This window comes from Ischnura elegans, chromosome 3, assembly GCF_921293095.1.
Source record: "Ischnura elegans chromosome 3, ioIscEleg1.1, whole genome shotgun sequence".
Lineage (NCBI taxonomy): Eukaryota > Metazoa > Arthropoda > Insecta > Odonata > Coenagrionidae > Ischnura > Ischnura elegans.
This window is the reverse complement of record NC_060248.1, coordinates 38,966,775-38,990,181: the sequence shown is the minus strand read 5'-3', so window position 1 is coordinate 38,990,181 and position 23,407 is coordinate 38,966,775. Positions and strand designations below refer to the sequence as shown.

At 37.3% G+C, this 23,407-nt stretch overlaps 1 protein-coding gene across 1 annotated transcript in view; it reads left to right on the top strand.

The window, feature by feature from the left end:
* The window catches only part of LOC124155171, a 531,883-nt gene that overhangs the window by 472,304 nt on the left and 36,172 nt on the right, over window positions 1–23,407 (top strand). Inside the window, exons 6-14 of the mRNA XM_046528886.1 lie at window positions 414–587; window positions 3,442–3,621; window positions 9,962–10,249; window positions 12,552–12,725; window positions 13,631–13,835; window positions 14,577–15,604; window positions 18,868–18,930; window positions 20,672–20,923; window positions 21,625–21,870. Of these exons, the coding sequence (XP_046384842.1) occupies window positions 414–587; window positions 3,442–3,621; window positions 9,962–10,249; window positions 12,552–12,725; window positions 13,631–13,835; window positions 14,577–15,604; window positions 18,868–18,930; window positions 20,672–20,923; window positions 21,625–21,870 (2,610 nt within the window). The remainder of the gene's footprint in view (window positions 1–413; window positions 588–3,441; window positions 3,622–9,961; window positions 10,250–12,551; window positions 12,726–13,630; window positions 13,836–14,576; window positions 15,605–18,867; window positions 18,931–20,671; window positions 20,924–21,624; window positions 21,871–23,407) is intronic.

Here is a 23,407-nt window from a genome sequence, read left to right as displayed (position 1 = left end):
TGTAACTTTCAGAGCATGCTTACTTTTAATTTTTGTAAATTAAGATTTTCCATAACATCCATTAAATTGGAAAGCAATTGGAACATCAGTTTACTCCTTGAGCTTTTTACTTCATGAAAAGGAGAAAGTGGAACACCAAAATGTATTTATGTCTTATTAATGCATGACTTGAATTCATTTCAACTCAGAGTGTTTCCAAATATACTGGGTTTCAATTTTAATTGTTGATATAATTTCAAACTTAATCCAGGTAGTGCTTCTGATCAAATAAAAGTAATTATACCTTAAATTCATGTGTGCTTCTTGGATTAAAATTTCTACCATTGTGCCTTTCGTGCAAGTCAATGGTGTTAATTACTTTTTTTGTTTGTTTGTTTGGACTTTGCGGATTGGCATTTTTTGGGGATTGGCAGCTGTACAATGCCCCACACCAGAGAATCCACCAAATGGGAAAGCAATTTTCACATCTTGCTCATACAACTCAGTTGTATCATATGAGTGCAAGTATGGGTTTATGCTTGTGGGAGAGCCAACGAGAAAATGTGGTGTTGATAGACATTGGGCAGGTGAACAACCTGAATGCAAAGGTAAAATCATAGTATTTATGCAATAAGAATAATAATTAGTCAAAAGGTTTGTTTACACCTTAATAACTTTTGTCAACAGTACCTGTGTTTTGGGAAACCTCATTAATGAACCATTGAAAAAAATATTAGTTTATACTTATCAGGGTTGGCGTCACCCTTGGTTAATAAACTCTCAAACCTCATAAACCCAATGTGTACCCACCTATTAGACCCATTGTGTTCCACTCATAATCAACGAAATTTAACACTTAATTGTAATGTCTGAGTATAAAAACTTGAATACCAAGTTAGCATAGGTGATATTTAAGTAAGCTACACATAAAATATAAATATGCCATTTTTTCATCTATTGGTGAATGAAATACAATCATCCACTTTGTGAAAAGTGAGTATATGCACCAGTAGATGATGGTACAGTTTCACAACAGCAACCTGAGTTATTTAACCTTTACGTGCAATATTTTTCCTTCTTCTTTGAGTGATGAGCAGGGTGACACAGTATGAATAAAATACCTGAATAATTTATCTAATCCCTAAATTTGAGTCAATACCCGCTACAATATACATATTTGCCATTTTCTTTTAATCGTCAGCCTTTAATATAAACCAAAAATCAGGAAGAACATCGAATCTAACTGCATATGAATGCTTGTATCTATGACCAAGTGACTGAATTGTACAGTCTACATGAATTCCTATATGTTAGCCAAATATATTTCACTTAGTAATGAAGTCATAGTTGCGTAATTCAGGTACATACATACACTAGTAACATCACAGAGTAAAAGAAAATTTTGATCAAGTTTTGTATGTTAATTCTAGAGAAGACTCATGCTGTTACATATCTTACATTATTTTAACTGTGTAATGTCATTTCTGTAATTTGTTTCCATATGAATCCATGATCAGGGAATGTTTTCCGTTAGTGCATTATTCTTCATATCTCTTTTGCTGACTACTGCTGGAATTTGTAATTTCCTCCATTGTTCCTGGAAATTTGGTGGAGTAAAATTTCAGCTTCCTTCAAACTTTGGCCTTCTAAACTTTGGTAAAAATATTTTTTATATCAAGGATGTAAGTGGGTGCTGTGGAGTATGGCTAACAAATAAGTTGTATTACAATTTTCATGGGTAAAATCAAAAAATTAGTAGTCATCAGTATTCAAAATTTCCGGTAGTTTTGATACATATTTAATATTTCATATTTGTAAATAAGATTTCACTTACCTACCAGCTCCCGCTTCACATGCATACTACTGTATAAAGTGTCGTATTTCTGATTATTATCTGTGCTCCTCTATCAAACCCTTAACAAAATATTAAACTAAGTACCTACCAATGAATTCCTATAAGATAGTAGAATTCTTTAAAAAATATCAAGTTTCTCCCAAAGCATCATGTACTTCCTTCATGAAAGACATGGTGCTTTAACTGGGAATTAGTTGGATTAAGTTTTGTTGGAATTCTTACCACGCTAGAAATGCAGCACATTATGCAGCTAACTACACCCTCACCTTCACTGCTTTGAAGACAATGGCTGCATTAGCCATCAATCAAGTTTTTTATATGAGCGAGGCATTTCAATTCAAGGCAGTCTATAATTGCCAACAACTGTAATACTCAATACCTGTAATACTCAAAGTCTTTCACAACATCTCATTCACTTTTGATTTTTTTTTTCTAACTTCCTTCCAAAAAATTTTTTATTTAATTCCAATATACTTCTTGAATCACTCATTTCTCAAAAGATTACTCGGCTCATACCTACAAAGAAATAGTCTCTTCTAGATTGTGCTTCTTTTATTTTCAACATCTTTCTTTCATCAACAACTTTAAACATTTTTCTGTTTAAGCTTATTTAGTAGTAATTTTGTCAATAAAGTGTATGTATATTATAACTCTAATCAGTAGAGTATGTTGGATATGAGCAAGTAGCTAGATTCAATAATAACAATACCTAAAAAAACATTTAAAATTAAATTACATTTAAAGATGAAAGTGACTATAAACTCATTTTTAAGAGCCGATTCTAGCTTGCTTATAAACAAAAATATACTTCTTCTAACTGGGAGATGGTCTAAAGAAAACAATAATGCTGTCAAAGATTCAGTGATACTAGCTGTGGTGGTTACATTTTTCAACCATAATCATTACCTTCGGATTCATTCTAATGATTACACTTCATTTACCCTGTCCTTACAATATACACCTACGTTTTTGTTCTCATAAATCCCATTTGCTCTTCAGAAAATAGAAATATTGTAGAAAATGGAGAGCATGAGAAGGTATCTTTCAGCTTGTACTTTATGCTTTTGCATGGAATTCATCTCTAGATAGTTCATGTATTAATTGCATCAATGCACTTTATTGCTTTTATAATACATATGAATCAAGTCATAGCTATTTGCATGTTTTATTTGCATATATCAAATAATGAATTTATATAGTGTCAGTGTTATTTCTTCTCCATTTCTCCCATGTCTGGACTATTTGAAATAGCCATACATGGGCCCAATTTGTGGAATGTAATAATTCCCATGCTTGAAGCTTTAAAAGTTGAATCACCCAGTATAAAATACCAAGACAACTAAAAAAATATAAAAAAATATCTTGTGCATACTGCTTTAATGGCACATATTGTTGGCAAATAATATTATAAATTAATTTAAAAATGAACTGTATAGTATATGCTGTTTATTTCTTTGTAATGCTATCTGCATTTTTAAGTATTTGCCAATCATCATATCCTCATTTGTTGAGCAACATCACATATTTCATCTCACTTCCGGATCCCTTCATGTCACACAACTTGTCATTTGGTTGTCCTGGTGTTTCCCCTGACTTCCAAAATGCAGAAATCAACTGTGGCCACCCAGGCCCACTGTTCAACGGATGGCTTGAGAACATAGAAGCTGGCACCACTCTCGGTGCATCCATTATCTTCCGATGCCATGAAGGAATGCGTTTGGTTGGCAACACTTCAACAGTTTGCCAGGTGGATGGCAAGTGGAGATACCCTGTTCCGCAGTGTCTTGGTAAGATTTCTCCATCGCTTCCTCTCTAAAAATCTGCATTTCCTCCCACTGATTTTTCCTTACAATACTCACATCAGCCTAAGTAATATTTGTAACATGCTTTTGAATTTTGTACAAGTAGGTATATTTGCATTAAAATTACTTGTGCACCTTTTTTTTGGTAAATTATGTGAGTGCTTTCACAATTTATTGATACATATAACTTGAGCTTATTCGAATTGGAATGCTAATGTAATCTAAATTATACTATGTACTTGTTAGAAATATGATCTCAAATACTCAATGACAATTTCACCCATTAACTTTACAATTCTTTAGATGCAATAACAACCAAAATAAGCTTGTTCCAAGAGAGAGGAATTTGTGGCTTCTCGTTAATGCATTAATTAAAAAGCATTCTTTTGAATACAGTAGCTAGGAGCAAGATTAGTCTTCACATTTTATCACATTGAATTTTCATTGAAATAGCTGTCAACGCACATCATATCCTCAACTTCATTATTTTAGAATTTAAAAGAACTAAACTGTGTAAGGTTAATTGAAAATATTTTAATTAGCATGACCTGGGTTTTGTAACTTAGTTACATTGTCATGATTATGAAATGCGTGTTGTGCCAATTTAAAAATATTTTCAATTAGCCTAACAAAGTTTTATTCTTTTAAATTCCAAAATGGGAATTTTCATACAGTTGAGGCAGATTATCAGATATGTTTCGTTATTTTATTTGAGGAGTCAATTTGTGCCATTTTAGCCCTCTCTTCTTCCAGAATTGAGATTTCCTTAGAATCAATCTTATTTTGAAGATAGGTGTAAGGAGTCAATGCCTTTCTGCTATTATATTTAGCCTCTTAGATAAGCTGTGTGTGGTTCATTGTTTTTTGCACTCTTGCCAGTGATTTTTACCCTCGGTGAGCTCTTCTATCTTGAAGAGTTAATGAACTACAGTAGACTCTCGTTATTACAAAGTTTGCGGGACCAAAAATCCGGAGGTTCGTTGTAACGAAGTTCGTATGAACTTTTCTTTTAGGAATCATCCCAAAAGAAACTCAAATTTTCTTTTCTCTTCAATATTCGATACTTATAGCCATGCTGTGGAATACTTTCAGTCATGTATATAATATTTGCGATTACCTTGCGCGCAAATGTATAAAAAACAAGAACACTCATTTGGTTTCATCAGTAGAAGAATGCAGCATGACATAATCGATGGTTGATATATGTATTCCCAAATGCAGTAGGTCCTCAGTACACAAAGGAGATGCATTCCAATACCTTTTTCGTAAGGTGATAAACTTTTGCAAGGCATCGAATCGTGCTGTTATCCTGCAGACTGCAACACTGCTTTACAAATGTGGGTTAACTCGCGATTGTGATGAGCTGAACTGCGAGTGCGACGCAGCTGGAGCCGAAAGAAATTGCTAACCACGGGAAGGAAGAACGGGTGAAACGCTGAACAGTCCCTGACTTCACAACGGATTAAATGATACTTTTTTTCAAATTATGCCCAAAGTGCGAGTTCCTCTGCGCCACACTGCATTGCATTGGCCAACTCCATAGGCGCCAAATTTGAAATTTCAAACACCCTTCAATTTTGCGAATGTTCGCATCTCTGAAAGTTCCTATATTGAATTTTCGTAAGAAGAGGATTTAATATACGTCCAATTTACGAGCAGTTATGAGTGAGTTACCAAGATTTCACAGGAATGAAGCTTATAATATGATGTAGCGTGCATAGTAAAGTATCTCCTACTGAAGAAAGAACCATAATTGATGCTCTAGAGCAGGGGTCTCCAAAATACGGCCCGCGGGCCGGATCTGGCCCGCACACTCGTTTCAAGTAGCGTGCGATTCTCGCTCGTTTTACTCTGTGAGATGCCGCCAAGAGCATTATAGCGCTGTACTACACGTCAAAGTCGCCTTCAACTGTTCGTAAATAAGAAATACGCCACCAGATACCTCTATAGACGTTGGTATCGAGTACTTCATTCATCGGCAAATTTGCTGTCCACACCAGGTTTCATTCCTAACCTACCCTTCCCTCATGGCGTAAATTATCTCAGCTGTCGGTCGCCTCCTCCAATTCTCCCCTCCAATGTTGGGCAACAGCTCTGAGTTCTCGCTCCCCATGAATGCACCCATTCTGAATTCAAATCCCTGAATTGTGGTATTTTTTTTACTTTTGGGAAGCATGGTAGCCTTTTGTGGGTGGGAAATTTGGCTTCTGATGGAAGGGTCAGTGGTTTAAATTGCAGATGAAGGCTTTGGATGCTCCCAAACAAAAATTCTCAAAAGGCAAGGTGGCCCAGGAATTGGAACTGGCTCCCCTACCCTGAATGTGCGATATTCACATATCTGTGGCACAAGTCTAGGTTTAGTTCCACCATCACCTATCCAAACCAACCTTCAGGTCGAGCCACAGAGAAGTAAATTAAGTGTCAAGTCTGGAATGGTCTGCTTACGAAAATAATTTGTCTGCATTTGAGATGAGACTTCAGATGCATCCATCACGGTCCACATCAACATTTTAACTGTAGGATTACTTCACGTTCATATCTATTTTTAAGGCAACCAAAGGCAATTGGCTCATGGCATGATAAGTGACTGCATCTCAAAATGGGTTGCTTTTGGTAAGACCCACAGCTTAGTAATTGGTGGTGGATGCATGAATTCTAGCCCATGGAGGGTGATGTAAAAGATGAATGGGAGAGGTTGCCATGCTTATTTTTGTTAATGTGCTGAACTAATTTCAGACCCAAGTTCATAGACATAGCCTTGAGGAAAAAATTGCTGATATGAGCGAACTTGGATGACTTGTTTTCACACAAGTTCACCATGAATCCAGCTCGTTTTGGATAGGTTGTACCTTACCTGCCCTGTAAGTACCATTTGATGAGTGATGTGTTGCATACTTACAGGGGCGACAGGTGAAACCAGCAAAATGTTTGCAAGCAAATATGAGGTACCACAAGGCAGGGTATTACCAGGTGAGGTAATGCAGGGTACCTCCTATTTCCTTGTGAATAATTTGAAGTTGGTTGTTTCCAGGGATGCCGACTTTCAAAAAATATTGGGGGCCCAAGCCGGGGATTTTATAAGTAGTGAGTTCTAAGTTTTTTAAGCATTTTAGAAGAGTCATATGATCCACCTTAGAACCCTGATAACTCGAATCTCGATATCTGGATACTCCGGGGAAAATCGACAAGCCTGACACATTTTTTCCTCACACCCATTACGAATTTTTAGGGGGCTCGGGCCCCCTCAGGCCCCATGGAGTCGGTGCCACTGGTTGTATCACCTTTTTGCCCCTTTATACAGGATTTGCAACCTACCATGCATTACAAAGTACTGGTTAAGTGCACCATGACTGAATTGGTATGAGCTGGGTTTAAGGGGAACCATAATGAATAGGGGATAGGTTGGTGTGTTGGCTTCCCTCCCTCAAGGTCTTGGCTTCAAATCCCACTGGGGGCAGAGGTCTTTCGGAGACTGCCTCATCCTTCAAGGAGTGCTTCGTAGAGGGCATTTCAAATATAGCAATTGGTCCGTTGATTTGAGCATTATGTCATGGTTCCCTAGGTGCCTTCCACTAAGAGCAGGCTATTGCAGATGCCTGGTCTCTCTCCACCCTTCCCTCATGGTGTGAATGTCCTCAGCCATTAGTCACCTCCTCCAAATACCATACCATATAGAGAAAACAGGTCAGCCAAGATTTCTCTCATCAGCCATTTTTTTCGGTATGAGGTCTTCACTATATGTATCTCGATTCTTGCACTAAAAACTATCTTCCTCATAAATTTTAACTCTCTGCTTCTAATGAAGCCATGCGTATATTTGTGCTTTAACAATACAAGCATGATTGGTTGAGCGGATGAAAATGAAGAGCTCAAATGATGAACACATTGGTTACTGTCATTGAGTATTGAGTTTAAGCTGGTAATGTATTGTCACTAGTTTATTCAATAATTAGTTGGCTTAAGATCACACCTGCTTGTACCTAATAGCCTATGAAACTTACTACCATATCTAACATTTGAAAGTATGTACCACACTTTGCACTTGTTATATTGAAAATGATGGAATGGATGCATAAGTCTTTTAGTTCTTAGATATTGGTAGCATCTCAGTGACATTTTCAATCAGTCACATTTTGCTTTTTAGTACTTTAGTGTGAAATGCATTACTTTCACTCGAATGAAAGCAGCCTGTCTCCAAAATTAATTATGCACCTCATTCCTGATCACACGTATACGTTTACAGACACAATAAGACACAGCCACAGCAAATTATACACATTCATATCCACAGAGTTCACAAAAAGGTCAAATTTTAATTTGCCACTTAACTGAAAATTTTCACCATATATTGACAAGTTTTCACATGCATCTGTATCTTTTATTTAAGTAAGGTTTTATTACTTTCTTCTGGTACACCACTGCGGGAATCTCACAGCAATCTCAGTTTGATGTTATAGTTGTATGTTACATTTGTGTACTAATGCTTTGAAATATATACGCTAATTAGCATTGATATTTTCGTGCCCCTGTGTAGGTGTTTATAATTGGGCTATTTTAGTCAAATGTTTAGTGTGTCAGACTTATTTAGATGAAAAAAGTCTTCTTAGCTTTTAGTGTTATAATATTGATTCATTTTTCTGGGATTTCATAAAAATATGTGATGAATTATAAGTCTGTCTGGATGATTTTCCATGTTAGAATACATATTTGCACTCACAATATCCTAATAAAAATTTGCAATGTTTTGAAAAATACAAGGGCATATTTTTTGCGTTCTATGATAATGATATGGTTGTTTTAATAATGTTCCGTAGTTTGAATAAGCTGGTGAACATTAAATATGGTTTGATAGTATAGAATTGCCCAGCATTGATGAATACTTGAGCGTATTGGTGCATAGGTTTGTGGTTATGAGAGATACTTTTTATCCTACTCTTAATTACCAATTGCTGGTACATATTCTATGTCCTAAAATGTGTTTTAGATAGTGTAGCCTAATGAGTCTACCAGAAATCTCTAGTCTGATACTTAGTATGCAAGTTATGTTATTAGTGCTAAAGCTGAATTTACCAGTTTGTGGACAGTCAAGGGGCAATGCTTGATCTATGTGCCTAATCAATGTGAATTTCAAAATTATGAATGTCATAATATGTATAGCCTATCACTTATAATGGTTAGTAAACATTAACAATTTTTCAGTCATGCATGTATGTGTTTATCATGTACCTATTAATTCCTTTTCTCTCTGAGTGAAATTATCAGCCCATGGTATGAATGAAATTAATTCATCCTGATATTTTTTTTCTGTCAGCTACTAAATCATATTTTATGTCTGTGAACAGATGTGACTTTTCATGTTTATGGGAAAGGATTTAATCTCGTGGTTCTCATAATTATTTAGTCTTTTCTATACTGATGTATAATGTCCGGTATGCATAAAGATTTTGTGCTGAGCTAGGTTTGATGCACTATATTATATGAGGTTTCTATGTTTTCCCCTATATCAGTATAGGCATCTTAGGAGATGACCGAATCCTACCAACTGTGCCTTTCTGCACCTACAGCCTGGGTTGTTTGTCTTTCCTGATGAGTGCAAAACTTTACCTTTTGTACCTAACCCAAAAAAAGCTTGAAATTATCTGTTACATTTCAGATCAAACCAGTAGGAAATTTAGTAATAGATGGGCGTACGCTTTATTTTCATTTGATACAGTTTTGTACCGGGAAATATTATATTTTCCATTTGAGTAAAGTGTCTAGCCATGTGTCAAAGGAGGGGGTAAGGCTATATAGGCCAGGCCATAAGAAGGAGAATGGTGGCAAACTATCTCTTCGTGGCCTTTGACAGTTTTCGAGGCCAATGGTGCACAGAAAATTCTCCTCACAATCATTGTGATCCTTTTAGAAAATCTTGAACTTGATCCCATTAAGAATGCTTGAAATAATCTTGTAAATAAATGTTTACCACCATTCCTGAATATACAAATGAAGGAGCCAATCATCTAAGAAAATAATAAGTAGACTGGTACCTATGGCAATAATTCAGAATTTAGTATTTTCCAAAAATTCTTCATTGCCTTATAGATAGAACCAATCACCCTCGAGTAAAAATAGGAGTATCCCTTGTCTAACAAAGAAAATTTTGTGAACAAACCATGTAGATACAGGAAAAAGCTAAGTGCCTTAAAACATTTTAGCATTATGACATAACCTAGTGCTTTTGTCTCCCCAAAACTATCACAGTGGCAACTAGTAGTGATGAGAAATATTATTTCTAGTTAAAATGTTCATTAACTGCAGTAGGCTGTATCTCTGCCTCTCTTAGCACCCTGTGTGGTTCCAAGTGTTCACCATGGACGTGTGACAATAAATGAGACAACTAAGACAGTTGAGTCGTCTTCATCTTCTACCTCAACCCCTCCAACTCCTCGAAAAAGGAGCGGAGGTGGTGGTGCATCATCCACTGCCCTACCCCCTCCCCTCCTCCCACCCGTTGTGCAGCACGGAGAAATCATATCGGTTGTTTGTGAGCCTCGTTATGAGCTGTCACACAACTCATCACCGATTATGTGCAACAACGGAACTTGGACGTACATACCTAAGTGCCAGCCAGGTAAGCCTCTACAGTTATAGGATTAAATATATTAATTTCGATATGAGTTTTTTTAACTCAAAATTCTTTACAATGTAGATTATAAATAATTGTGGGTATAAATTTTGTCTCTATCGTTAACTCTCAATTATGCAGCTTCTAATCATCTGGTTTGTGAATTATCTCCCAGATAGCACAACCATTTGTATACAAATGGTAAATCTTCTGTAACCTTACAAATTGTACCGATTTTTGTAATACAACTGTATTACAGTTGTATTCAAACGTTTTGTATACAGATGATTTGTAATACAGTTGTAATACAAAGGCAAAATACAAGGGAATTTGTAATACGATTGTAATAGAGGACATTTGACACTGTATTACAATTGTAATACAAATGTATTACCACAAATGTGCTGTCTGGGCTGGTCTGTTTCATCCTCCCTACCCATAAAATTTTGAAGAATATTCTGATGGGAACATTAATGAAACTCTAAAACAGTTTGATGTATCTCAATGTCAGTAAAATTCACCTTAATGCTAATGTAAATTACATATTTTCCTCAGTGCGAAGTAAAATGTTGATATCTCAACCATATTCCTTATATTCCCAATCACCTGTGCCTTTTGATTATTCGAGCCTCACCTAGTATTAATTTTCCCATTTTTGATACGTGAAAGTTTACTGTATTAAGTTGTTTTTCCATGTTAAATTTTGAGATATGCACTCGAGGAATGAACCGAGGGATTTAATTTAGAGGAGAAACAATCGTTAAATAATTGTAATATTACAATAACATGTGAAATCTATCATTTCATGCAAAACTTTATGGGGCGCATTTTCCCCTCTCAGGGTTTGCCCCTGGGTATGCAATCATTTTCATGTGACAGAACTTTTTCTTATTGCATTGATTAGCCTTTCTGTCTCATAGTATCTGTGGAAAACCTATATAATTTCACTATGTAACAGTGCCGCTTTGCACTTGAAACATATTATTTCATAAAAATTTATTCATTCATTCATTCTTAATCTACAAGTCTTACAAGGATTATATTTTGCTATAAAAAGAGAAAATCTAAAATTTGTTGTTTTCAATGATGCACAATGGTTTAGAAACATAAGTGTAATATAGTAAGCCTTGATGAGGTCACGTGCTAAAACACAGCACCCAGGTTGTGTATTTGAGACAAAAAATTCACCAGAGTTATTGAGTAGTTATTTATTGACTAAAAAACACATGTCTTATAACACTTATGAGAGTCACATTATATGATTGGTCATTCAATGATTTCCTATCTTGTCGAACTAAAAACCATTAACTTTATATATGTATTTCAATTGCTCTCCAGATCTATTGTAAATTATTCCTTTTGAGAATTTCAACAGTTTCAATGGGATTCTTCCCTTTCATGCCACTGATGTTTTAATAAGAAACTTTCTAATGATATAATTTGCTTTTAAATATTTTTTTCAATATTTCAAAAATATTCCATTTCGGTAGGATTTCTGCCTAAAATTAATGCATTCAATTATATAGTTAGCTAGCTACTTGGCCTTCAATGTCATGTGTGAATTTGGCATTTGTATATAAACAGATGCTGTGATTGAAATTCACTACTGCATTCCTAAACAACAAGGCAAGAGTAAGTGGTAGAATTTCTCAGCTTGAATTGAATAAGATGGATAGGTTGACAGTTTGTCTTTTGGTGGGAACTAATGCAGAATAAAGATGTTCCCTCAAGGCCCACGAATGTCAGTTCCGAGCTGAAGGAGCATTAGGGAAACTAACCCCCAGAATATTGCATAATGATTTGAATGTCATATAGCTTGAATGTTTTAACTTGAAATTGTTTGAACTTTACACTTGACTTTTGATAGCACATAAGTTTTCCGCATCGCTAGTCGTTACTCATCCTGTGGATACTCTAGTTCCAGTTCAGCATAGGAAATTCCTTTGAAAAATTGAAAAGAGGCCACTTTCAACCTGGAATTTAGACAAAAATGAATATAGTTATGGACTTCATTTTCTATGCCTTCTACATTTTACATTTCCACACATTTCACTATGGGGAAGGGGATGAGGATGGTGGGGCCAGTGGAGGGGTTTGGAGGAATGGGGGCAGGGAAGCTAGCTCATTGCTTACCTAATGAGCCAGTTGCCACTGGGTTGAACATATCTAAATTGAATCACGTTGTATTGTGTTCATAGATTTCTAATTGAATATTATCAATATGCATCAGAATTTTGTGCCTCTATTAATGTTTTTCCATGGAACTTAAAAGTTGAGGAAATTCAATATTTTTTTCGTGTTTTTTTAGCTCGATGCAAGTACCTTCCAAAAGCTCCAAGAAATGGAATGGTGATTGCACCTAAAATTGAGCATGGAATGAAAGCTCGATTCAAATGTAAAGATGGCTATTCATTGAAAGGAGGTAATACGACTGAATGTCGATATGGTAACTGGACAGGAGAAATGCCTTTTTGTCAAGAAGGTAAAATTTATTTAGAATATAATAATAATAATTTCACCATTTGATGCTTCTCATTTTTTTTCAGTACAAAAATAATAGATGCATTTCTGAGAAATTTATTACTGATCGTTAGGTTGCCTCAAATTTAACGTGCTTCAACCTGAAAAAATTAAGTTAATATGAATAAGTCTAAAGGCGGTTTTACACGGGGCACAGAATTGCGCAGGTTAGAACTGCATTAATTTCTTAAATGGCGTGGAATTGCGCAAATGCATGAATGACATTAGAACAGGGGCTATTTTGCCGTCTTGCATCCACGCATTCTCGCATCCACACATTCTCGCATCCACACATTCTCGCATGTGTTCTAGCAATTCACCACTTTACACGACGCAATTTTGACTGCGCCTTCGCACGTTAGTCAGATTGCGCAATTCCGTGTACCGTGTAAAACGGCCTTAATGGCATGAGTAGTCAGAATGACATACATGTATGAGAAATGGAAGCTACGGGTTGCAATTATTGTAGTAGCTAATCTGATGCCATAGTCTCTTTCTGGTTTTATTGTATCCATCATGGTTTTTTCGTGTCATAAAATTTTTTGTGGCTGTATCTCTATATCTGCACACCACACCCCTGCTTACATGATGCATTCCTAGTTCTAACCGATGGTTGACCATTACATGATACTATCATAAAATGCTGTTCTCTTAAATCAGATAGCACCTATTGGACATAATAATTCATAATAACCAGAAAGTATAATTAATGCTATTTTGGTGCATGCACCTTATAAGGTGGCAAAATTTTGATCATTTTAATGTGTCAATAGGTGTGAGATATTTTGTTCTGTTTTTAACATTAAGTGCAATTGATTCAATTACATAAATTTCAATAATATTATCCTAGTGTTAACTCTTTTTCAGTTTACTGCCCTTTTCCTGGTTACATTGACCATGGGAAAGTGATGCTTGTTGGGAATATGGGCCTCTATGATTACAGGCACTATGTCCGTAAAGTGACAAATAACAAGCAAATAATGTATGACTGTATAAGGGGCTATGTCCTAGCTGATGGCCCACCTGGTGCAACTTGCATTGGTGGGAAATGGTCTCCAAAACAACTTCCAAGGTAGGAAAAGTCTATACACCTTTCAAATATCAATTTCTTGGGCACGTAAAATCATTGTACAAACTCCTCTGGCATATGGATACTACATATTTTTCTTCTAATTTTTCCCTTAACTGTATTCAAATGATTGCCTTTCACTAAATCCTTGTTCATGACAGTTAAACATGGCGTAACTTGGTTGATAGAGATGATAGGTGCAGCTAATGGTGTCCCAATGGGACCTGGCACTCCCCAGAAGCCTCGTGGCTCACCCAGAAAAAGCTGACTAATCCAAATTGTGGTGACCACACTTAAACCAGCATTGACAAACGCTCTCATTATTATACAAAAATGTCATCAGAAATTTGGTTTAATGTAAGTTCTGAAAATTTCAAATTAAAAAAATATTTCCTGGGTAGAAACACCATAACTTGAAATGACGTCATTCCTAGTACCTCTGAGTGGGTGGGTGGTCTCGAGGTGGTCCCGTGCCCTTTCCCCCACACAATTCAGCCCGATGAGCGTGAATGTGTGTGGAAACTGCATTGCCAAGACAGAAGGGGCAGGCATTTGCATCTGAAAGGCCATATTTATGCAACAAAAAAACCCATCCATTTTTCAGGAATGCTCACTAAATATATTCTGGATTAAATGGGTATAAGAAAATTTCCTAAGATCAAAAACACATTCATGTAATGCTTACTTTCTCTTTTAGAATTATTTGCTCGATGGCACACTAACTGCTCACTTTTTTCATTCAAGATGTGTTCCTGGACAACATCCAAGGTTACGATGGAGCAGATCCGTAAATGCATCAGAATCAGATTCCAATAAAACAAGTGATATTCTTCACACAGTTTATAAACAGTCGGTAGATTATAAAAACCCATATCATGATAGAAAATTAAATTTTAAAGGAAATATTTTTAGTGGGTTGAATATTGCAAGATCTCATGAACTTCTGATGCGTTTGGCCAATGAGTTCAACGAAGAGAACATCCGATTAAAGAAGAACAGTTACGACCGAAGAAAAAGATCAGTGACGGAAGAAAGTAGGAGGGCAAGTGATTTAGAGCTGATAGAGAAAGAAAAACTAGATGAGAAGGACAAAGCTACGTTAAACTTGTTACATAACTTACCCATAACCGGATCACTAGGAGTGCTATTCCAGGGGCTAAGTCTGAGCAGGGATAATACCTACAGTGGAGCATCAAACGTGCAGGAGGCCACATCGTCAAGGATGTTGGATGAACCTAGTGCCACGGGGCGAAGGAAGAGGAGCGTCGAGGGACTGAAAAGAAAGCACTCAAGGTGGATGTCAAGGCATCACAGTAGCTTCCTTCCCGACTCCTCGTCCGAAGGAGGTCACTGGGAAAGAAGCAGCCCAGAAGCGGTCGACGACCATCACGAAAGGGAGCGTGTTCGTAGCTACAAGCCCTTTCCTGTTGGCCTCGAAAAGCTGAACGAGTACAGGCTCAACTCCGGGACGGCCCTAGATTATGACGACCAGTGGGGCCGCGAGAGGAGGGCCCTGCGAGCCGATCACGTGGTGAGAAACCAGCAGCACGCGTCGGCAAGCCACGGGAACGAGGGGCCCGGAGTGAGGAGGAAGGGGAAAGGGGGTGGTAGGGGAGGGGGTAATGGTGAGGAGGGGGGAGCGAATGGGGGAGGAGGTAATGGTGGAGGGGGAAATGGAGGTGGAGGAGGGGGCAAGGGTGGTGGAGGGGGGGGCAAGAAGGGTGGGAAGAAGAAAGGTGCTAAGAAGAAGAAGGGAGGAAAGGGGAAGAAAGGTGGGTGGAGTCCATTTTGATTATGCATTGCAGTGTGTCCACAGATGAATCATTCACTGAGTACACTCATTCATCATGAGATAGCATCATTCATTCAAATTACTGATGAATGGATTGCCTCCGGCAATGAAGGAATGAATTTTAATGTTGACTCCATAATTCATTAATGTAGGTATCTCTCAATCACCTATAACTATTACATATACGTTTTGTTTTCTTGACTGTTAGTCAATATTATCCTAGCCAGCACAGCCCATACTGCCTCCATATGTAAAGTAGAGCCCGAGTGGAGTCACAGGATTTACTGTGATGCAATTTCCCTTTCGCCTCCAATGCCAGGTGCATGCCCATGCTGATTTAACCCTTTCGCTGCTATGTATTTATCAGGTACGTTTGCATGGCAGGCTGCTGTGAACGTACCTGTACATCCTCCGTGACATACACTCAGCGTTTTGGCCGCATGAGACAGTTAGGTTTCCCGATGGTGGGCCGCAGCGAAAGGGTTGAAATATCACCATCTTCTGTTGTAGTTTTTTATTTCCAAGCCTGCACGATATCATTCTTTAGGTGTGCATGCCTCATAAACGAATTTCATCGTGCACTTGTAAATGAATTTAAGTGGTGGTTACGAGCAATATGTGTAGTTGGATAAGAACATTAAATTAACAGCAATAATATCACTGTTATAACTCTACAAATATGAGTAAAAGCTTTTCATCTAATGTCCGCATGAAGTTCTATGATATATAATTAAAAGGACATATTTCACTACATGTGTAGAACATGTTTGGAGTGGATTTCCAATGCGTGACAGTAGCATGTAATAAATTAGATTATCCACCTATTAGCTCATTTACAGAAAATAAACATTGAATATTATAGTTATAAATAAACATAAGAAGTAAACTGGGGCTGGCCATATTAAACTAGCCGTTTGTGAACAGAAAACGATGGTTTCCTCGAACATAATCTGTCGGTAGGTTTTATAATCATACAATCAACACCCTTCCATTTACTCCACAGCTTATTGGAGAGCAAATGAGATAGTAATACAGCTGTGAACTTTGCACAGGCTTTGCTTCTGTGCATGGATCAAAATATTTAACTGTACAATTTAAATCTTACTTTGAATTCACATACTCATTCAGTGCGAGTTTTAAGTTCAAATGCCTGTCATGAGAACTCACACGCTAACTTCCTAATATTTCAACAAATCTTTGTGCAGGTATGAGGTATGTGCTCAAATATTGTACAGGTATGTGGAGTGGAGGCCTGAGGTTTGGTTCTTGGTGCCATCTATTATTTTTATTTTTTCTTTGGAATTTTCAGCAATTTTTTAAGAAAAACGTTTGAAAAAGAGGTGCTTATGATCCTTAAAAAGCGCCTCTCTTTGCACACGGCTGAACCTCCTTAGCACCTCTACACAACCTCTGCTACGCACACAGAAAGCCTCCTTTCTAAAGGAAGCTTTCTGGTTTCTACATCTTGTGGGCATATGTACGTGAGGGAGAGGTTTTGTGGTCTGTGCTGTCTGGGAATATATACATATTTAATTTCTCCCTTATGCTTCAAAAAATGTACTAACTTCTTCTAAAATGGGAATGCAACTTATTAATGAAAAAAAGTCTTGCCATTTATCATTTTAACATTTACTATGACACATATATATTCAAAGTATAAATGGCTAAAATCCCTAGTTCCTAATCTAAATCATCAGCCCTTAAGAAGACAATAGATTTGTCAAAAGTTTGAGAAGAAGTTCTGTGTATATTTTTTAACAGCCTAAAAAAATAAAACAAGTATGTTGAGTCTATAGGCATGTCTCGTTTAATGCTGTACATCCCAGTAAATGTTCTCTGAATATCTATTTTCACTATGAAAAATTAACCCTGTAAGCCTTTATTTTATGAAATCCTAGGGCCCATTTTTATGTTAAATCAATCTTTAAAAAGAGCGAGCATAATATTGGACCAGCTTTTCTTCTCACGCACTGGGGCATTCAGTAACACAATATAGAAATACTGAGACATATAATATTCTAGCATCCAGACAAAATGTTATTTTAATAGGAATTGTTGAATTTTTTTAATTTACATGAGATACCCCTGTTGCATTGCCATATCAGTGTCCTTGAAAATGCATTTTGGGTGAATCAAGAATGTAATCCAATGTAAGGAGAAGCCATTTAACCAGGGTTCCACTGATAGATTAAACCAGTGTTAGATTAAAACATTGTTATTTTAGTTTTTGCTGCCATTGTCAGGTCTGATTTCAGTTGACTTATAAATATTGAGGTTATTTTAATGCAAGTGAGCAACCGATGGTTCAGATGATTCAGAGGTCCAGATGATGCATTTCAGTCCCTCAGAAATTGGCTAAAAACTGAAAATGATTCATCTTAAGTAATGCTGTGTTTATCAGTTTTGTTCTCTATTAAATCATGTTATCATGTAAATGTATGCAGCATTAGTTCTTAGCAGGTGGTAAGATGTATTTATTCCATACAGCTATTGTAGGGAATAAAGGAAGTTTATTTATCTGATTGTTCTGATATCTTCAATTTTGAAAGTTTTCCAATTGATAAGTCAATAAACGAGGCATGACTGTAGCATTATGTTTCTGGTTATAATGAGTGTACAATCATAAGCATGGTGTATCAATGCTATATGTTATTCTCCAGCGAAATATATGAAGTTTTGAATGTCCATCATACAGTTTCTCTCATTTGCTTTTTGGCTTTTGGCTTGTTGATGTGTATTTGTGGGGGAATGGCTCCTTATTTTTTTGTGTGGAGGATAGAATGGCACCTTGTATCTGTAGTGAAGGGATAAATGAACTCAGCTCTGCTAAGTTCTCAGGTATAAATATGGACCTCTTTGAGTGAGCATCATTTTTCCTCTCTGTGTTTTAAAATACCCTTTCTTTTATTTTATTTTTACTTGCTCTAACAAAGCACTCAATAAGAAAAATCTCTCTTGCAAATTTTGGTTGGTCGAGGTTGTCAAGCATTCTCATTGGTGTTTAATTCATTTGTGGACTCCCTGTCTTCCCATTCACTGCAGTAATTTGAATTAATGAGAAAAGACCCTTTTAATGGTGGCAATGCACAATTTTAAAGATTCTGCTTCCTAGGCCCTACATAATCTACAAAATTACCCCCTTCATTTAAGGAAAAAAGGAAAGTTGAGTACATTTTTTTCTTGGCTCTCTGCCTCAGTGTACTTTATAATGGTACCTGATTTTGGATTGTTTTCATTGTCTAGTGGACCTTATCTGTCCAACGCCTGCCCAAGAGATAAAACAGATAAGACTGCCTCCACCCTCAGGTGAGGTTGAGGTGAATTAAGGTTCTTGTGTTACAAAAATACAAAACAATCTCTTAATGCACGTGTTGTTTTTATTGGAAACATTTAAACAAGTTCTTTTTAAATTTGAGAATGATTGAAAAACATTTTTATAACATTGAGCTATGCTGTCTTGTAATGAAATATACCATTCCTTTCCTTTCAAGGTTATTTTTATCACACTTACTTGGCCATGAAAGCTCTATCCAAGCAACTAATTAGTTGAAGAAACATTTTAATGCATCATTATCAGTCTCATAGTCCCACAATTATTAAATGCTTTTTCATGTATACTCTTATATTCTGATGATGCTTCTATCTATCTCATTAGTGCATGATGTCCAAGACTGAATCAGCAATCCTTCCTGAGTAGTCAGGTAAATAGTAACCATCTGACACCTATCCAAATGGACACAATTCTTGCTGCAAGTATAGAGAAAAAGTAGTGAAAAACCTTAACATTTTTGTGATGACTTTTTCAATATACCAATTAAATTACAGGCTGATCCTAAAGTTGTGCACACCATTAAAAGTTGTCTTTATCAAAATTATTTTCTTTCCTTAGGTTTCCCGTTACATTTATCAAACCTTTTTATGTGCTATATGTCTCATTTGCTAATTATTTACAGCTTTCCTGAATACTTTTTATATGTAATTTATTTACTTTAAAATACACCTTTTATAATAATTTTCACCATATATTTCAGTTTTGTGGTGTATGCATATAATTTATCTTGTATGCATATGTATATTTTACGAATTACAGCAGACTCCCGATTATCCGGCTGCGGTTTATCCGGGTTGCGGATTATCCGTGCATGATTTTAACTCTCGCTCAATTTTTCCCGCGATCTTATAAAAAAATAAAATTGGACCCAAAATTATCGGAATTACTGCATTAATGCTAGGATACACCAGGCTTATCATTTCCGTCAGAATCCCGTTCGTAAAACGGAAGCGATCGCGCGCTAGCTGCATTCAAGGGATCACCGAGTTCGTGTTTTCCAAGCCTAGCAGTGCACGAACGCACTCCGTGATCACGGATACACGTCCGGCAGCAGTTGCAACCCGGGCAACTTGTGCGAGACGCGACTGCGTGGCGTGGTGCCTGACGATGTAGTTTCCGACGTCGAGCAGTTGTTTTGAAGCGTTTGTGCAAATCACTTTTCTGTATCCGCGATCACACAGCCACGATAGTGTGGTTTTCGAAACCAGGCCTTACATGGAGCATTAATAATACGAGTACAACCATGTTATTGCCGCTAAAAAGATCGCGAACTGGCGAAGAAAGCTCTCATTGAGTCCGGGAAGCACGCTAATAAAGCAGAATAATGGCATAAATAATAATATATTGTTTGTGTTACGTAAATTATGATCATTACAAGACATTGGATTTGATGTTTGGGTTATCCATGTTTTCCGATTATTCGTGCCGTCCCTCCCCATCATTAGCCCGGATAATCGGGAGTCTACTGTATTATCTATTTTACTCAAGTATGCATATGTATATTTTACAAAAGTTCACTTTTTTATCTTTGCATCTTATTGCTGTGATTTATAATTTTTGGAAATATTTCTGCATCATTAATGTTCTCTATGTGCGTGACTTTATGATAGACCTGGTCCTGCAAGCCAAAACCCTTCCCCACCTGCAACCTAACCCAATTAACCCCCCTCGTAAATATTGCCATAATATAAACATGAAGGTGAAATCATCCGCCAGTTGCCTGCGATGTTTTGTCGACCGAGTCCATCGTGAGCATACGAGTGGTGAGGACCGGAGGTGGACGAAGGGTGACAGACATTGATGGAGATGGACCAGCACCAGGAGCTAGTCAAAGCATCATTGGAGTTTACCCATCAGGATCGGCAGTTCGTATTTCTTGCGCTCTTGGTTACCGACTAAATATTGGAAACCGTACTGCTCGTTGTCTTAAGGGGCGATGGAAACCTCAGAAACCAGAATGCGTGATCAGTGAGTTCAAAATGAAAAATTACATAATATAAGTACTTCTCATCAGTTTTGGTATTTATATGTAGCTAGAATCCATATCAAAGTATCACTTACTGCATGTTTCACCTTGAGAGTTTATATCAATTGATAAGATTAATGTGAAATCCAATTCACCTAAATTGTGAGATGACTTGGCTGTAATGCATTAAAAGGGCATAAATGCATTACGTATTATCTCTGGCCTGTTTACTCATTCATTTCCTTTTCATCATGGATATTTCTGTCACATTTGAAATTCTAATTTTTATATTATCAATCATGCATCAAAGAGCTTCAGTTTTTTCCAATTTGGCTTCAATGAAGGATATGTTTGCAAAAAGCACTTCAGTTTCTGTACTCAAATGCACTGAAAACCAATATACATCTTATATACTTCTGCATGCAATATACTTCTTGTGCTTAATTTTGTAACTTAATTTCATGATGTGCAGTAAGACATCTTGGCATTCTTACTGAGTGGTAGGTTTCATGATTTCTGGCAATTTGGAGGGCCACTCCATCTTCATCGCGAGGGCAGGTGACAGAGAGCAAATGGCCCTCCTAAACATTGGCAATCATGGAGCTTGTCACCGTGTTGGTATCCCAAGAAGTCTTTTTGCAGATATTTCACCAGAAAGCATCCAAAGCTAATTTTATCATGGATAAAATTCTTATCAATTCAGTGCCCTGTCTCATACCATTCACCGAGCAAGGCAGATACAAACTCGGGGGAAGCAGTGCTTCTAAAAAAGTGAACCATCACGGTGAGGAAGAGGAGGAAGAGGAAGAGCCCCTGCAGGATGTGAGGCATGGTGAAGTGGTTGAGTTCTCGTGTAACCCAGGATACAATGCCCAGGGCCCAACGAATCTCCGTTGCTGGCACGGAGAGTGGGCTGGGCCTCCAAATCAAATGCCAGATTGTGTTCCAGGTCAGGCCATATTAATTTTTTATTATTGAAAATCCTTTAGAAGATTTTGGGGATGGTATGTGCGTACTTATGTTGAAAAATAATGCCATCTTGGCCGTACACAAGAGGGTGAACTGTGAATGTACAGTCTTCCCAGTCAACACAACAATTGTGACCACAATTGTGGCCTCAATGTGGCCATGGTGGGTTGCCATTATGGCCCCATAATGGTTTTGACCCCCGGCCATAATGTGGCCAAAGTGTGGCCCGCGATAATGTGGCTTGAGTATGGATAATACACTTTCTTCATATCAATAGAATCAACCAACTTCCATTTTAATGACTCACCAACTAACCTGTATCAATAGCAATCGTAATATACTTATGTTTACAAATGTTTGTTTTCCCAATCTGCGGCCTTACTGAGACGATCCACAGTGTGACCATAGTTGCGCATCTTTGGCATGCCAAACTATGGCTTGCCGGATGGCAACCACAGTGGGGCCATAATATGGCAAACTGTGGGTAGCCATAGCCATAGTTGCCACAGGTAAACCACAATTTGGCCACAGTGTGGCCAGAATAGGGTAGTTTCCTTCATCAAAGAAAACGAAAGGCATTGATTGCGATTCGTTACCCACCAGTAGTGTAATCATAATAAACAAACTATTTGGTTTAAGAAATCCCAGTTTAGACAAATGGCAATGGTCAATTTTAACCGCATTTGAAAAAGTCCAGATTGGCACCCATGCGATGCCACTCCACGTGACGTCACAGGGACCTAGTTTCTATACGAGTAGATAGGAATTTTACATCGTCTGAGATTACCAATGCATGCATGAGGCACATAGTTCAGGGAAACATGTCTTAATAATCACCTATTAAAACTGCCTAAGGTCGGAAAGTTTTCTTCGTTTGATAGGGTATTAATAATCCTTATTCAAGCCAAGCGCTACCTGATAGCGGGGTACTCTGCTGCCTGCTAGCAGCCTGCATTGTATCAGCACTCAGAGCCTCACCCCAAGGTCACCTCACACGGCGACAGCGGGAACCAGAATGACGTCACATGGGGTTTTCCCAGCATTCATACTTAGTGGTCGCATTTTCGCGCAATTGAAAATTTTCGCTTTTCACTTATCGTGAAAATTAGGTATCATCATTAAAAAATCTAAAAGCGTGAAATACATACTCCAGGAGTAATAATCTTTCGATTTAGGCAATAAAAAAATAATAGGAAACCACCCTATTGTTGTTGACTGGGTTGTTTCTATCACGTTACCAATGTGCAACTATTATTTTGCTTTTAACCTGTGAAGGATTGAAATAGTTTTACTAATATTTGCTTAACACCACCAAAGAAGACAGGTGGATTTTGGCTTGATTACATGATTTCCACATTCAGATTTACCGATGGAGATTCCTTTCATCCTGGAGGTTATGCAACCCGCGCACATTTTCTTGCTTAACTGGTTGCCTACTAGCAACGAGTCAGGCGATCAAATTGTCTTTCTCATTACCTACCCATAAGGAACGCCATGATGCATTTCAAAGTTCAATT